The 15,491-nt window shown below is 45.1% G+C and overlaps 1 protein-coding gene across 2 annotated transcripts in view; it reads right to left on the reverse strand.

The window, feature by feature from the left end:
- Positions 1-4,120: 4,120 nt before the first annotated feature.
- COL20A1 (collagen type XX alpha 1 chain) overlaps positions 4,121-15,491 on the reverse strand; it is a 47,593-nt gene continuing 36,222 nt past the window's right edge. The window contains exons 29-40 of one of the 2 annotated variants that reach the window (XM_065691242.1): positions 13,710-13,763; positions 12,711-12,806; positions 12,170-12,223; positions 11,793-11,846; positions 11,570-11,623; positions 10,094-10,165; positions 9,380-9,415; positions 8,028-8,094; positions 7,258-7,446; positions 5,864-5,941; positions 4,920-5,075; positions 4,121-4,444 (exon numbers count right to left, since the gene is read on the reverse strand). In XM_065691242.1, coding sequence (XP_065547314.1) covers positions 4,431-4,444; positions 4,920-5,075; positions 5,864-5,941; positions 7,258-7,446; positions 8,028-8,094; positions 9,380-9,415; positions 10,094-10,165; positions 11,570-11,623; positions 11,793-11,846; positions 12,170-12,223; positions 12,711-12,806; positions 13,710-13,763 — 924 coding nt within the window. In that variant the 3' untranslated portion in view covers positions 4,121-4,430. The other variant, XM_065691243.1, reaches the window with a different exon arrangement.

A 15,491-nucleotide genomic window follows, 5' to 3' on the forward strand; every position in this document is an offset into this window, starting at 1 on the left:
TACCTTCTGCTTCTGCTGTGCCTCCTTGTAAAATCTGAGGGGAGAACATACCGCTCTTTCTTAGCCAGGTTATTCCATCTTGGGCGTTGTTAAGAAGGATGCTGTCCCTCCATAGGATTGAGTGATGAGAAACTGGAATAAAACTGGGCCGTGAACCAGAATATAACTGTAGAATGATGAATAATTCTGCTATTCCAAACCCATGAAACACAAAGAGAGGGGTTTTTTAGCATATGAAAGACTCCAGGAAAATGTATGCAGCAGCGCTGTTAACATTTGCAGTGCTCCCAGCTCAGAAGTGATTCCCAGGACTTGACTGAACAAGTTGACATCAGAAGAGTGAGGAAGCAAGACTGGGATGCAGCAGGCACTCTAAAACTGTCTGGGAAAGACCCAGAGCAAAGTAACTGGTTTTTAAGGGTCTGGAGATGCAAAACTGAGCTTGAAGACCCCAAAGGCATTACAGAAAGCAGACATAGTGCTGATCTTTTCTGGTTTACTTAGGAAGGAGGGATTCTATTCTTACCATAGTGTTTCATTCCCACCAGCACAGCTCCACTGGCCATGAATGGAAGAAGACCAAAGGCACAGAGACCTGACTGTAATAACCTCACTTACCACCTTTTCCCTGTTTTTCCCTACATCCTCTCTCCTCTGGTTCCTTATGCTCCCTTTGCCTGGGTCATCTTCCCAGCCATAGGGTACACAGGACATTTTCCCTGCAGCTGGCTGGTAGGGTGATCCATTTCCCCAGCATTTTCAGGCTTGTTTTCCACCACATCCTCTAGTGAGCTGATCTGCATAGATATCTGAATATCACCTCCCTGTTGGATGAGTTTCTCTGCAGACATGTATCAATACACTGGACTCAGGGAACTACAGAGAGACGGACAGGCAGAAAGATGCGCGTGTGAGATTCAAGATTCACACACAGGGCTAAAGAAAATCCCTCTATAGCAGTCCCACCTGCCTTGACAATGCCCATGGGCTCTTCCCAACTGCAGTGATGTCCATTTATGACACAATTTATGACATCTATTATACCTACCCAGGATGGGGTTTTTTGTTTCCAGCCCTTTAAATCTGGTCAAACCAAGCTGCAGAACCCTGGAGAAAGACTTTTTTGAGCTGCTTGTTAGCAGTGTTGCTGGTTTGTCCCTGTGCTTCTTGTAGCTTACTCTTGAGACCCATTTAGGACCTTAAAACGATGCTTGTAGCAAAGTAAAGAATCTACCTCTGAAATGTCCTCAGCCTCTGCCAGAATCCAGCTGCACTGGATCAGCCAAACTGCAGAAGGGATCAAAACCCCCAAAACTGATCCCAGTTTAAGGACTGGAGAACAGAAGTTGTAAATGAACTGGAGATACGATGTCACATCATACACCATCTGCAACAGGAAGTCTCTGTGACACTGATTACTTAAGGGCAGTCATAAGAATGAGCAAATCAGAACAGAGGATTTGAGTAGGGACTGAACAGAAGGGAAGGGGAGATAGCATTAGTCTGCAAGGCTGAAGAAATGTTAGGAACTTGTGAACTTGTGGGGTTTCACAAGGCCTTGTTAAATCTGTGCGCTGAGGTTTATTCAGAAAATAGGTTTAAACCCAGAAAAACTGGTTGCGAACTTCCATTTGTAGCAGTTAAAGCTTTGAGAACACAAAGCCCCTACTTGATAAAGATCTGCAGGAGAGGGTTTTAGACCACTTTGCTCATGAATGACATTGTTCTTAACTGCAGTTTGCATTAGAAGGGATAAATTGGGCCAGAAAAGCACAGAGCATGCTAAAGAACAGCACAAGAGGGAAAACAACAGCGAAAAGTGTGGGGTATTAGCGTTCACAAATGGTTTCTGTACTCACCGACAGAAGAAGGAACTGCCGCTTGAGCTGGGCATCTCCCTCTCCACCTCCACCTTTAGATCTACACCTCCACCCTTAGGGGTGCTGCATTCCTCCAGTTGCTGAAATCTTTTCTTCTTGCTGTTTAATAGCATCCGATGTTCATTGCTGGATTAGGACGCTCTCAGTGCCTAAAATCTGTCTGCAGAAATGCTCCTTGGCTTCAAGGAACTGGGTTACAAAGCGCTTGCGCGTAGGCTCTGTGATAGACTAAATAGCTGTAACTTCAGGTAAATAAAACCATTCCTGGGACAAAGTTTAGGAACACACATGGGCAAATTTCTAGTGCTAATCAATAGCCCTTCTGGGACCCAATTTTGTTAAAGCCTGACCCTTTGTGCTGTATCTGAAATAATCAGACAAAAGCAAAGCAAATACCACATGAAATTCCACCAAAGCAATGAAATCCCAAGGCAGGCAGTGAGGTGATGTTCATAACTCTCAAAAGCTGTTAATAAAGAAAAATAAATAAAGGAACTCTTTACTGGACCTGAAGAGGCAGAACAGCAAGTCCAGAGCTGGGTATTTGGCTGCACTGATTTAAATCAGAAAGCAAGCAGGATTACCTGAGAAATACAGATAATTCACATTGCACTGCTTGCCTCCCCCAGTCTGTGAGGAAGGAGTTTCACAAGAACAGGTTTAGGTTCTGCTGTGCAGGGTACCCCTTTTACCCCCTCCCTTTTCCTTCCCCTTGCTTCGCATCTGCCAGTTATCACAGCTATTGGGTTTTATGTTCAGTGCTCAATTCAGAACTATTCTGACTGCAGCTAAATGCAGGTTGGGTAGGTTTATTTTCAGAATGCCTTCATTTTACAGAGAACAGAGAAAACACCTTATAAATGACCCGTATAAATGGCAACATCTATCACCTCAAAACACATGCAGGGTGTCTACCCTACCAAACGCATCTCTTCCAAACACCATGCTCCCAATGCGCTGTATACTTCAGCTCCTCTGACCTCTCCTTTCTCTTCGGGCTGGAGCTTTGTCTGCAGCAACACCTAAGCTAGAAAGAATTCTATTTTATGTGTCAAGGCAACTCTGGGAAGCTCCAAAGTGAACAGAAATGTTACTTCTATCGGAGTAGTATTTATATGCATTTTCCTATACTTTCCGAAGGGAATTATGTCATCCTGAAAACATTAATTCTTGGGAGTGTCTAGAGAATGAACATACATTAAGCCAAGGACTACTTTAAATACTTACAGGATGCAGTAATCACATTTTTATGTGACTTTGCACTGATACGTTCCAATGTTCCTTCAGCAAAATTTCGGAATTCTATGGGATTTTTTCCATAATGCCAAGAAGAAAGAAAATCTGGATTCGTTTCTAATTTTCCTAAGGTAGACCTCTTTCTCTTTGGGATTTATGTGACAATCTACTTTCTAAATGGGGCTGTATTTGATGTTAAGTTATAACCATATGAATACTCAGCTACAGGTCTGCATGGAGCTGCAGAAATCGCACATCCAAACTATGTGCACGGTGCTCCACATCCCCTAACATCTCTGAAAAACCCGTATTTTGGCTTCATTCTGCTTTTGCAAACGATGGAATATTTTGTTGCTTCAGGTTTGGGAAGCAGGGGCAGTTTGTGAGCAGTTTAACCTAGGGATTGCGAAGGAGGAGGTACATTTATATCAGCGTCTGTATGGGTGGTTGTAGATACACATTAGGCTGTGGTTCAGGCAAGGAAAGGGGTGGAACATGGCAATTACTTCCATGTCACATGGATAAAAGTCTCAGAGCTATTCAATATTCTACCTGATGAAATGTAAAGCAGCTGCTCAGAGGGCAGGAGGGAGAGATGGGAAAGGACAGGAGGGAGAGATGGAAAAGGGCAGGAGGTTAATCTCCAGCTCCTCTCATAACACAGCTCTGCTCTGCCTGATCTGAGGCTTTTCTTGACGGTTACCAAGCCCCAGAGAATGAAGCTAAACTGTATTGGTCACATCACAGGAAGGTTATCACGCTGTCTGCAGCACTTGTGTATGTAACACCCCTGCAAGGAAGCCATCAGTGTTTTGCCCGTAGCAGAATCAGTCAAAACGATGCTAGGCTTTGTTACCTTGTGAATCAACAGGCAATGCAGTTTTGCTTCAGTGGCTTTGCATCCTTGGGCATGAGGTGCTGTTTTGCTCTGTGCTGAGCACCCAGAATAACAAATGACCAAAAGAAACCACAAGCAGACAAATGGGCAGAAATTATCTGTTATTTCTGAGCATTTCAACACATTATTTCTCATTTTCTTACAAGTCTGTCAGCCTCTGTCTGTGTCTTTGTCACTGGGACATGCAATGTGAGCTTGAGCACTGCAGTTGTCCACACTAAAAATCAGACTGATGACTCCTTTGAACTGGTGGCTTTAGTGTTTGATTGGCTTGTCCATGTAGAAATGATGGGACATTAAAGAAACACAAACAACACATCTGGTGTTCAGGTGCCTGCTTCTCTTGGAGTGCACGGAGCTTTCACCCAGAGCTTTCCAGGGCTAAGCAATGTCTTCAGCTGACTCCACACTAACCATCAGGGGATGAAATCTGTGTGTGGAAAGGAGATGAAGCCACTGAGCAAAAGAATAAATCAAGTACTAAGAAGAACTGGCATAGAATTAGTTCTTTTCCCTTGCAAATCTTCATTTCAATGCCAGTGATTTTCTTCATTCCCCAGGTCTTTGTACAATTGAAATGTATGTGTAGGGACTGAGGCTCTGTTCCTTTCTATCCACCACAGACATATTGCTGGGGACATTAAGAATTGAAGTTACCCTCATGATCACTCTACCTGCTGACTGCTGCTGCAGTTATGTCTTCAGCTATGAAGGATGGCTGAGGAGCAGCCAATTGAGTTGGCTTTTATCCCTATGAATTGCATGTGAATCAACCTGCTTGCTTTACAAAGGAGGTTTTCATAGGACTGACAGTGCCTGAAGGATCAGCAAAGGGCTCTGCCTCATTAAAGAGAAGTTACTATCTATGAAACAGCAACTTTTGTACCAAGATAGTCAGGACTTACCTCTCCTTTCTGCTCCATAGCATCCAGAGATATCACAACCCCCTGGGTATCCAGACTGCCCAGGCTGCCCTCTGACACCAGGAAAACCTTGAGGACCAACATTCCCAGGATAACCCTTCGGACCTGGTTTTCCCAGCACAACTTCTCCTGGTGGGCCTAAAGAAGGAGAAGCACTGTGAGCACATCTACTTTGGCTGCTTCTGTGTAAAACCTGTTCTGTGTTTCCTCCACCCAACATGGTGGTTGATTTTCTGAGTATTGTTTCCTCATTTTGATGGAGAAACGAGTGGAAAACCTCTTCTCAATCCCAGTAACTAAAAGGGCTTATTCTTGATCCTAAGGGTGCCCAACTTGGCTAAAAATGGAGCCTGGCTGTGAAAACCCGAAGTCCACTTATGAATCAATGCTGAAAATCACCTTAACCCCAGGATCAATCCCAAAGTCATTGGTTTTTATGTATTTACACGTAAATGTGGTTTCAGCTAGAAAAATTTAAATACAGAAGGTTGTATTTGACCACATTCTCTTGGTGGTGCCTGGCTCGATACCAGTGGCAAATCTCCCATTGATTCCAAGTAACAGGGATCAGGATGAAGGAGTACACCAAATCTTAGCAGATTACCCAAAACCCCTTTCACAAGCTGGATTTTCGGAGTTTCTTTTCCCTGAGCATCTGATCTTGCATATGAAAAGGCAGCAGAACTAAAACTCCTTGGATATGTCTCAGATCTTTAAAATACATCATTATGTGGGAATGGGTACCAGAGTGAAGAAATGCCTAGCGCAGGAAAGAACCAACCAGGATGGTGCCAACAGTGTTGGGGTGGGAAGGTCAGTCTGCCCCACCATAGTGGTCCTGTGGCTGAATGATGCTTTGAATCTGACAGCTGGTGAGCTCTGGATGGTCCCAATGGGTCAATACAAAGAAGCTGTATTCACTGTACCTGTTCTGCCTCTGGGTCCTTGGATCCCTTCCTCACTGGCTCCAGACATCCCTTTTTCTCCTTTGGGCCCTGGGGCACCTAAAGATAAAAGGTAAATGTCTCTTCACTGTATTCTGCATTTCACCCTGACTTAATGCTCCTGCAGTCTCCCCACTGGGCTCTTAGGTGTTGGAGTCACAGCCCTTGGCAACACAGAGAAATACCCATTTCCTTTAATTTTGTTTGGGCATCTACTCTCACTTCCAGAGTACCTACTCGCCTGTGACCAACAGGGCTCCAACTAGCACTGATTTGCAGCCTGATGTGGGTGAGAATGGGCCTTCGGCACAGACAAATTCATAGCACTGGTGTTCATGCACTAGCCTGAGTGTGATGTCCACTGCCATGCTCTTCACACGGGTCAGACAAATCACAAAGCTGAGCTGTCCCTTCGACCAGGCACTGGTAAATCAGGACTCCTGGTTTTGCATGAAATTGCTCCTGAAAGCAGCACATCTCAGAGAAATGGGTGCATTTTGACAAAATACTGCTTTTCTTATTTTAAGATGGAACTATTTTGATCAGCCATGTCCTTAGGATTGTTTTTCAGTGAGATCTGTCTTCTCCCGTCTCCTTGCTCGACAGGCTGGAAACATCTGCAGGTTCTTACTTCCCTTTGCTCTTAAGTGATGTTTTGATAAGTTCTGCAGACACCAGGTAAGACTGAATAGCGACAAAGTAAGGAGTTAAACAGGAGGCCTGTACCTACTCAGAGATGTTAGGATGCTGCTGTTTTCATTTTATTCTGACAATTACTTGAGCTGTTGACAAATGTTATCTGCAAATCCAAGCAAAACGTATGCCCACCATTCACTCATTCATGTGCAATAACTGATGCCACTTCCTGAGATTACATTAATCTCTTTCTTTAGTCATGTGTGAAGCATTCATTGTTGGAAATACTGCTCCAGAAACCTACTTCCACTTTCAGTATGACTTCAGTTGCCTTATGCCTTCCTTCAGTGATTTCGAAGACTCATCGTTTCTGCCCAGAGGTGGTCTGTTCTACCACCACATGTTCATCCAAATGGCTGTTTCTTTTGCTTTTCAGTCCAGAAACCCTCCTGCCTTCTAAAGTGGAACTCTCCATCCCCCAGACATACACATGGTGGCAACCTGGCCTTTCTCAAATCAGAGCTTGCAGAAAGAGCAGGCTGCATCTGTCTTCTCCCTACTCTTTGACCTATGTAACTTCGGGTTCTCTTCCTAGAATAGAGAAGTCCAAAAGGAAAATAGCAAGGAGATGAGATAACATCATGGATTGTCTTTACACTTTATGCTTTTAGTGCTTGAGACACTATAATGTTTAGTACCAAAGTATAATAAAAGATGCTTACAAATGTTTCTATCCATACCTCTCTCTCCAGGATACCCATCTTTGCCTGGCTGTCCAGGGATGCCATTTTCTCCTCTTTCTCCATTACTCCCAGGGGGACCTGGAGGACCTGGCGGTCCTGGCTCTCCTGGTTTTAACTTCTCTTCCCAAATAGGAACTGGCTTCCTTGCATGTTCATGAATGAATGAGTCAAATTTCAACACATGAGCTGAGAAGGCAAGACAGAAAATGAATGTTTTCTTGGTTGGGAGATTCCGAAAAGAGACAGAAAGGTTGTCAAGGAATGTTGCCTAAAAAGGTACTTTAAAATGAACAGTTAGTGCTAAAAAGCTGTCAGTCCAAACTGAGAAAGCCAGAAGCTGAGGAGGAAGATGAGCAGCTGAGTCATGACTTTGCTGCCTGACCTTGGGCAAACTACTGCTTCTCCTTGTGCATCACAGCACAGGAACTGTACCAAAAATGCTTCATCTCAAGAGGAATTGGCACAAAAATCACCAAAAGAATAACTTCCTTCAAATGAGTTTCAAGTTTTTCCATTTAAGAAATAAAGGGATCTTCACAAAGGATTTTCCAAAGAAGTGTTTCACAGATCTCTGTGTTAACGTAATCTAATAAAACCAGCATAACACTGGGAGCCTGTGATGGGACATTTGCTATGTGCGGTGCTCAGGATGGCACATGGATGGAGGAGCTCCCAAGGTCAATTCAGCTTCATGCTGTCTCCCCTTTAGTTTTGTTCGCTGCTGGAGAGGTATGAACGCATTCAGGAGCTGGGCTGGTTATACTCACTTTGGATCATCCGCTCACAAGCTTGACTCACGAGCTGGTAAATTGTGGCCAAGGACTGTGGTTCCCCCTAAAGCAAAACATTGGTTTTAATTAAAAAAGAAAAGGAAGCATTAATATCTTCAAACAAGGCTGGGGATCACCAGGCACGACCGCTTTCTGCCCATTCTTTCTCTCAGCTGGAGTTTCAGAGCTATTAATTACTGTGAAATGCAGCTTTATTTATTTAACATGAAGCTGGGAAGCCGTAAAATTGAAATTGGGAAACGTCAATAATTGCTTTTCTCCTGCACATCAAACAGCCCAGATTGACTCTCAGTAACAACCGGAGCTACCAAACAAGGGGGAGGAAATTTCACTCTCATGTTTTATCAAAAGAAGATGCTAAGTCTATAACTCAATGCTCTGTGATATGGAAAACATTTACTATGATCAGATATTACAACCTCCTATCTTTGTCTAAATCTTTTATGAATATTGATTCTTATTGTATTCTGAATAAATCACATATAAAGGGTTTAGAAAGCTTTAGTGATGTAGGGAAAAGTGATAAAAATGCCAAAAGCTGCTTAGAAAGAAACTATCTGTGAAAATTCATAATTTAAACGTTGCGTGCTTCCAAAACCAGTTATGAAATGCGCGGCTCTGGCTGGATCACTGCACAGATTACACAGGCTTAAAACATTAGCTCCGCACAACACCCAAGGAGGGGGAAAAAGGAAAATTCCACTGCAAAATGAATGAAAGGAAAAGGAAAAGCTGGTGGGAATGGAAAGAGAATACTGTGAAAAATTCCAGTGCTGGGGCATTCCCTTGTGGCAGAAGAACCTCACCCCTGCCTGAAGCCTAACTCACATGAGTCAATCTCAGCAATGAGACTCAGACTCCTAGAAAGACACAAGGCTTCTTTTTTAACCAGAGGTCAGGATGAGAAACCTTCTTCCCACAATAAAATAACCTCCAAAGGCACTGTGGATCTCCTGAGCATAAAGGCTCTGTGCCGGGGCATAGCAGAGGGCTATTGCACCAGTCCCTTCTTGTTCAATGCGGAACAGCTCAGTGAAGCCAAGTGGTTTTGTTTTTCCCTCTCAGCAAAGGATGGGTTTCCAGTTGCCATTTCTTCATGACTACAACTGATACCAATGAGCTCCTGACTGCTGAAGGGTTATTTCTATCCCAGCAGCACAGCCTGTGCAGGTGAATGAAAGGGCAACGGGCCATAGGTACAGGAAGCTGTTCAACGCTACAAAGGTTTGGTTTATCTGTGTGAGTGTAGCTTTCAAAACAGGTTACCCCATCCACTCATTGGAGTGTAGGATACAGAAGCAGGGATGTCTAGAATGAGAATAACTCACTTTCTCTCCTCTTTCTCCTTTTGGACCAGGCAGCCCCTATGGGGAAAGAAAAGGGAAAATAATATCTAGGTAAAAGAAGAGCAGAAGAAAACAACAACAGAGCCAGTGGGATGTGAGTTGTATTAGTGGGACATGGAGCACAAAGTTTGCTCCCCACACTCTTTATCTTTTCCTTGACCTCATGACTGACTAGAAGAGCTTCAAGCTCATAGGAATATTTTAGGTTTGATTTAAAGAATACTACTGCTAAAGCAGCAGCTGGAGCAGTGCAGAAAGCACCATTGACAGAGATGTAGAAATTCCTCAATCTTACAATCTTAGAACAGATTCCCAACATAGGAGGTGGTTTTAAAATCTGAGAAGCAGAGATAACTGACATTGAGACCTGCAGTTGCCCTTTTAAGCCCATCGTTGGCTACTCCAGCTCAGGTCTGATTTCTTGCTTTATTATAGAATCTCACCTGAAATCTACTTGGATGTTGGATTTTATGTAGCTTCTGAATATACAGAGAGCAAAGAGGGGTGGGATTTGTTAAGCGCCTTATCAAGAGTTAAGCATCATGCCCTTTCCATATTCAGGTATCTCCTCAAGAAGGATGAGTGTGAATTCAAACTATTCTTTAGGCTCTGAGGAAAAGCTGCTGTGGGCACAGCTTGTTCCACCCAATTATTTCATGTCCTGGCCTTCTTTGAGACCTAAAAGCAAACACTTACTGTTGGTCCAACATCACCCGGAGGTCCCTTCTCTCCACTGCTGCCTCGGGAGCCTGTCACTCCTTGGAAACCCTGCAGACACAGAAGTCTGGTTACTTCCTAACTTTCTTCTTCATCTGCCTAAGGCTGACAGCTCCCTGCAGCTCCAGGGGCACCAGCAATTTGAGTTTAGAGGACTCAAGCCAAGGGTGTTGGAGCCTCAAGGTTTATGGTGGTGCCTTGTCCAGGCATGAATCCAGTTTTAGGAGTATATTGTATATGATTCACATTCACTTCATTTCCTATTACTGCATCAGTTATGCTCAAGCCAGCAAAGCTGAGTTTTGCCAACAAACTCCAATGTACTTTTTACCCTACAGGCTTTAGATTCTTCATTATATATTCATATTTAGTCGTAGCCTAGAGGATAACCCTTTCCTTCAGTCTCCTAATACCATACTGTTCCGTTCTTTATCCTTTAAGACCTGTGTTTGCCTCTAATACTTTACAGCAGTAACAGCAGCTTAGAGAGTAGGAAGTGCCTTCTTTGGTCATCTCTTTGTGAAGTTTCTGTGCCTTTTGGAGCCATAAAGGGAAGAAAAAAAGGGCCAACACCAACCAGTAGAAATACTTTCTTTTGTAATGTCCCAGCTGTTACATTTAAGCTCAGTAGAGATCAGCAACTCTTTTGATCGCTGAAAATGAAAGGAGTTTTGGAGGCAGCACCAGAACAGCTTCAAGAGCCTGCTCTGAAGGCTGCAGAGCTGAGGTTCAACCCTGCCAGCCCCACATGTTCCCAGGTTGAGCAAGTCAAAGGTATGAGCTAAATGCAACCTTAGCTCCCATAAATACCTAACTTAGAACAACCACTGTGGGGTTTAATGTGAAAGCAGCAGTGAGCAATCTCTACCTTATACTATTCAGGCTTTCCAATCCCTTATCCTTGAGAATCAGTAACTATCAGGCCCACCACCCATCATCTAAACCCAAATTTGGTTGTTTCCTATATAAAGTGTTCCTGTTTCACAGAACTTGGCAGGCTTGTGGTGCCTTCAAATTAGCAGATGGACGTAAATCAACAGATCTAAAGGTTCTGTTATCCTGGGCACAACAGAGCCCTAGCAGCAGATACTGGAAACTGGGGGGGGGGGGGGGGAACCTTTCACACATGCCTGCATCCTCCAGCTCCTGCTGATTTTAGTCTAACAAGCTCATGTACCTTAAACTCAACTAACAGTTGGAAAGAGTGGCACCAGGAAAGTAAAAATAGCAAATCAAGGATCTCCTTTCTGGGCCAAAACTTCCCTAGAACTTGGCAGGAGGAGGTTTTTCTTGTGCTGATGGTGGCAGAGAAATGGGACATCTGCCCAGCGTGCCAGGAATTCCCTGTGATACTTCAAGAAGAGGTTTTGCCCTGGATGGCAGCTTCTCATCAGAAACCACAAGCTCCTGCTGAGGAAGAGGTTTCAATATGCATCACTCGTAGCGTGTACTCACCCTTGGTCCAGGAGGTCCCGGAGGCCCAGCTGTGCCTTCTAGTCCCCTCACCCCCTGCAAAGCCAAATCCATTTATAAATGAGAGGGTTCAAAGGGACCTAGCAGGCACTGAGGTGGGTTTTCCATGTGTTTCTTTTAACTTCTGCGCTGAGTGCATTAGGTCTTTGCTTACAGCAGAATATGGGGCACCCATGCATGAAAATTGAGAGGCGAGGTGTTTTACCTTTGCACCTTGAAGACCATCCCTGCCTGGAGCTCCCTGCACACCGGGAATGCCCTGTAAATCAGAATTGCTGGGTAAAGTTGGCATCTGGTTATCATGCCCTACTTCATTTTGTAACAGGGGACATAAGAAAAAAGATGGGAGAAGAAACAGTCATTCACTAAACAGAGCAATCACTGTTATCCCACCTTTAATTCCATCCCATCTAGCCTCCAGGTTGGTCTATCTAACACCAATTGACTCAGTTTCCCTTGGGAGAGGGATGACAGTTTCCAACCAGACAACAGGAGCAACTCTATGGCTTTTCAATCTTGCTTAAAGTAGTTACTGGGAAAAATCGGGGGATCTTTGGAACAATTAGAAGGAATGGTGTCTACCTGCAGGCCAGGACTTCCAGTGTCTCCTTTCTCTCCTTTAATTCCTGGTGGTCCCTTGGATTAAACCAGAAGCACATGGTTAAGTGCCTTGCAGCATCCTTTTAAGGCAAACCGCATCCTGCTGCTCCACATCCACATCCCAGCTTACTCCTGCTGTCTGTGGTGCTACAGAGGAATTTACAGCCCCAGCGTGTGCATGGGGGTTCTGCTGTCCCAGACATGCACACAGCACATGCTCCTCCTCTACTCCTTGCCAAGCAACAATGAGCATTGCAAAGAAGAATGCCTGAATACTCCATTGGGCTGTTTTCGTTTAAGACACGTTAGGGAGAGAGTGGACAAAACAGTCTTTTGCCAGAATGACTTAGTGCAGAGCCTTGTCAGCATGAAAACCTCATCATCTCTCTCCAGTGCAGCTGCCCAGCTGTTAGCAAGGATGACGTGAATTCACAGCCCATGTTCCGGGGGCTTTGCTGAGACACCCACTGCTGAGATGTGCTCTAACTGCAAAGGACGAGTGACAGACAAAGCAATCACATACCACAGGACCCTGCACCGTGATTCCTTGGGAACCTGGAGAGCCTTGCTGGCCACTAGGACCCTCTGGCCCTACTTGTCCAGGTGGGCCCGGTTCACCCTAAAGCCAAAGACATGAAATCAAACATAAGGAAAGAAAGCAATTAGTGCCTGTTCTCCACATGGGCTGCATCGTGTGACCTGGGTCAGCATGAACCATCTACAGGATTCTAGATGAAGTCAGGATAGTACGGGAATTCAAGCTTGGGAGTTTTGAAGGCCAGGTTGAATGGGGCTTGGAGCAGCCTGCTCTACTGGAAGGTGTCTCTGCCCATGGCAGGGCATTGGAACTGGATGAGCTTTAAGGTCCCAACTCAAACCATTCTGTGATTCATGGGATAAGACAGCAAAGCTGCAGATGGTGCTTTGCAAAGCACAGTTCACCAAAGCAGGTTGTTCCCGTTATTCAAGGTGGCCAGAGAGTGAAGGGAAATGTTCCTTAACCCATGGCTGAGATCTGCATCCATTCTCATTCCCTCTCCAGTCTGGAGATTCAGATCCAGCCATTCCTTGTGCGCAAGGAAGCTACGCCTGAAGGCTTTGTGTGGTTCTTACTCTGCTTTGCTTCTCACATTGCTCTGCCCAGAGCAGTACCAATCTGTCTGCTTCGGAGGCAGCCACAAGAAGCACAGCACAAAGACTGACCTTTTCCCAACGAGGCTGCTTACAGAGGACATTGCTGACCACATACACTGCACTAATTCAGTGCAATCAGGCTCATCACCTCAATTTCCAAAACCCAACTGAGCACTTAATTAACAATAAGTTAGTCCATCTTTCTCAATGCATCGGTCCTTAAGGCTCTGTTTGGTGCAGTGAGGCAGTCCCTGAGTCCTGAGTCCAGCTCAGATCAGGAATGAGCACATCCAGCTGCACTAACAGAGGAGTCTGCACTCCAGCACCATCCCTTCAACACAGCCTGAAGCAAGCAAAGCCAGAGGTAATGCTGAGTACCAGCACTCACCTTGGGTCCTGGCTCCCCCTGCTCACCTTGTGGTCCTCTTCTCCCAGGGCTGCCCTGCCAGCAGGACACAAAGCTGCTGTTAGGAACATCATAGTCTTTATTGCAGTGTAACCAGGAGCCGAAGGGCAGAAGAGGGTGCACTTTGCTGTGCACAGTGAAAGACGTTCCCTGCCCCAGAGAGCTTGGAGAGATGAAGACAAGCAGAAAATGAATCAAGTCACCCAGCAAATGTGGAAGAGGAGAGATGAAGTTTCTACCTGTTCAACCTCCTCTCTCTAACTCCCCCAGGGAATCCATGCTGCAACAGCAGCATACATGAACACGGGAACACACTCGAAAAGAAGAGGTGCTCACATCTACAAACCTTTAGGACTATGTTGGTTTTTGTATCATCCAAAGAGAGCAGATACATGCTGAGACTGGGGACAGCAACCAGCTCTGGGGAGACCCGGCTGAGCTCTGCATCTGCCTAACTGCAGGATGGAGAAAAGAAACCAGTCTTCTGGCACTAAACAACATGATGCGAACTTCTGACATCTTTATCTGAAAGCTGCTATTCTGGAAGCTAAAAAACAATGGATTTGAATGAAGAGGCACAGGCAGGGAGCTTTGGGAAAGGTGTTTTCAGAAGCTCATTTCAGAAGTCAGCTGGACCTGGTCAAAACCACTCCTTAAGGACAGTGATAATCACAAGGTGGGACATAGTCTTGCTAAGTGGAGTTGTAAAAATAGCTTCTGTAACTGCAGCAAATTACCAAGGGTTTAGCGGTGGGAGGAGGAGGGTATGTGTCAAAACTGCATTTTCCCTAATGCTTAAAGAGCCCTGCTCTGCGGAGCTGTTTAAACCACAGGGCAATGCAAGCTGGCCATTATGCACGTAGGATGTGGAAGCAAACTGTGCTGGTGGAGAGTGCTGTTAATTAAACTTCCACCAGAACGAGCACTTAATTACTCTACAGCGAGGCTGCTGCCCCTTGCAAAGCGTGACACTGAATTCACTTAAACCACAGCAAGGCAAGAGGTGATCTGAAACCTTTTCGCTGGAGGATGGAGGCTGATGTGTATCTAATGGCTATTTTCCAGGTGAAAAGCACCTGCACTGGTTGAAGTGGGCTGCTCTGGTGGTCAGGGTTCAGCTGCCTTGTGCAAGTCAAATGTGTCAGACCTACTTTGGGGACAGACAGGATTGCAAAGTCTCCTCTTTCTCCTTATGCTGCGTACCCACAAAGATGCTTACAAGGCTCCCATTTAACATAGAAACCAAATAGGAAGGTTTTATGGTGATTTTTGTTGTGTTTACGAAGAGTTTCAGAGCCTTCAATCCATGAAATCTCTGCAGGCACTGAGGGTGACCCGTCCTCTCCTAAGAGGATTAATGTGGCACCAGGAGCTGCTCAGCCTGCTCCCAGCTGTAGCTGTTGTGTTGCCAACTCACCATCTCCCCATGTCATCAGCATCTGAAATCTGAAGGGCACCTCTCAGCCTTGCCCTGGTACGAGCAGGACATCCCTGAGATCAGATCAGAGGAAAAGGCCTCAAGCTACACCGGGAGAGGCTTAGGAAATAAGGGATAATAGGAAAAAATCCTTCCATTAAAGGCTTGTCCAGCACTGGAAGTGGCTGCCCAGCACAGCAGTGGAATCACCATTTCGGGGTGGTATTTAAAAGACAGGTAGACGTGGCACCTGGGGACATGGTTTAGTGGTGGCCTTGGCAGTGCTGGGTTAATGATTGGACTCAATGATCTTAAAGGTATTTTCCAACCTAAATGATTCCATGATT

The sequence above is a fragment of the Lathamus discolor genome, chromosome 11 (assembly GCF_037157495.1).
Source record: "Lathamus discolor isolate bLatDis1 chromosome 11, bLatDis1.hap1, whole genome shotgun sequence".
Classification (NCBI taxonomy): Eukaryota; Metazoa; Chordata; class Aves; order Psittaciformes; family Psittacidae; genus Lathamus; species Lathamus discolor.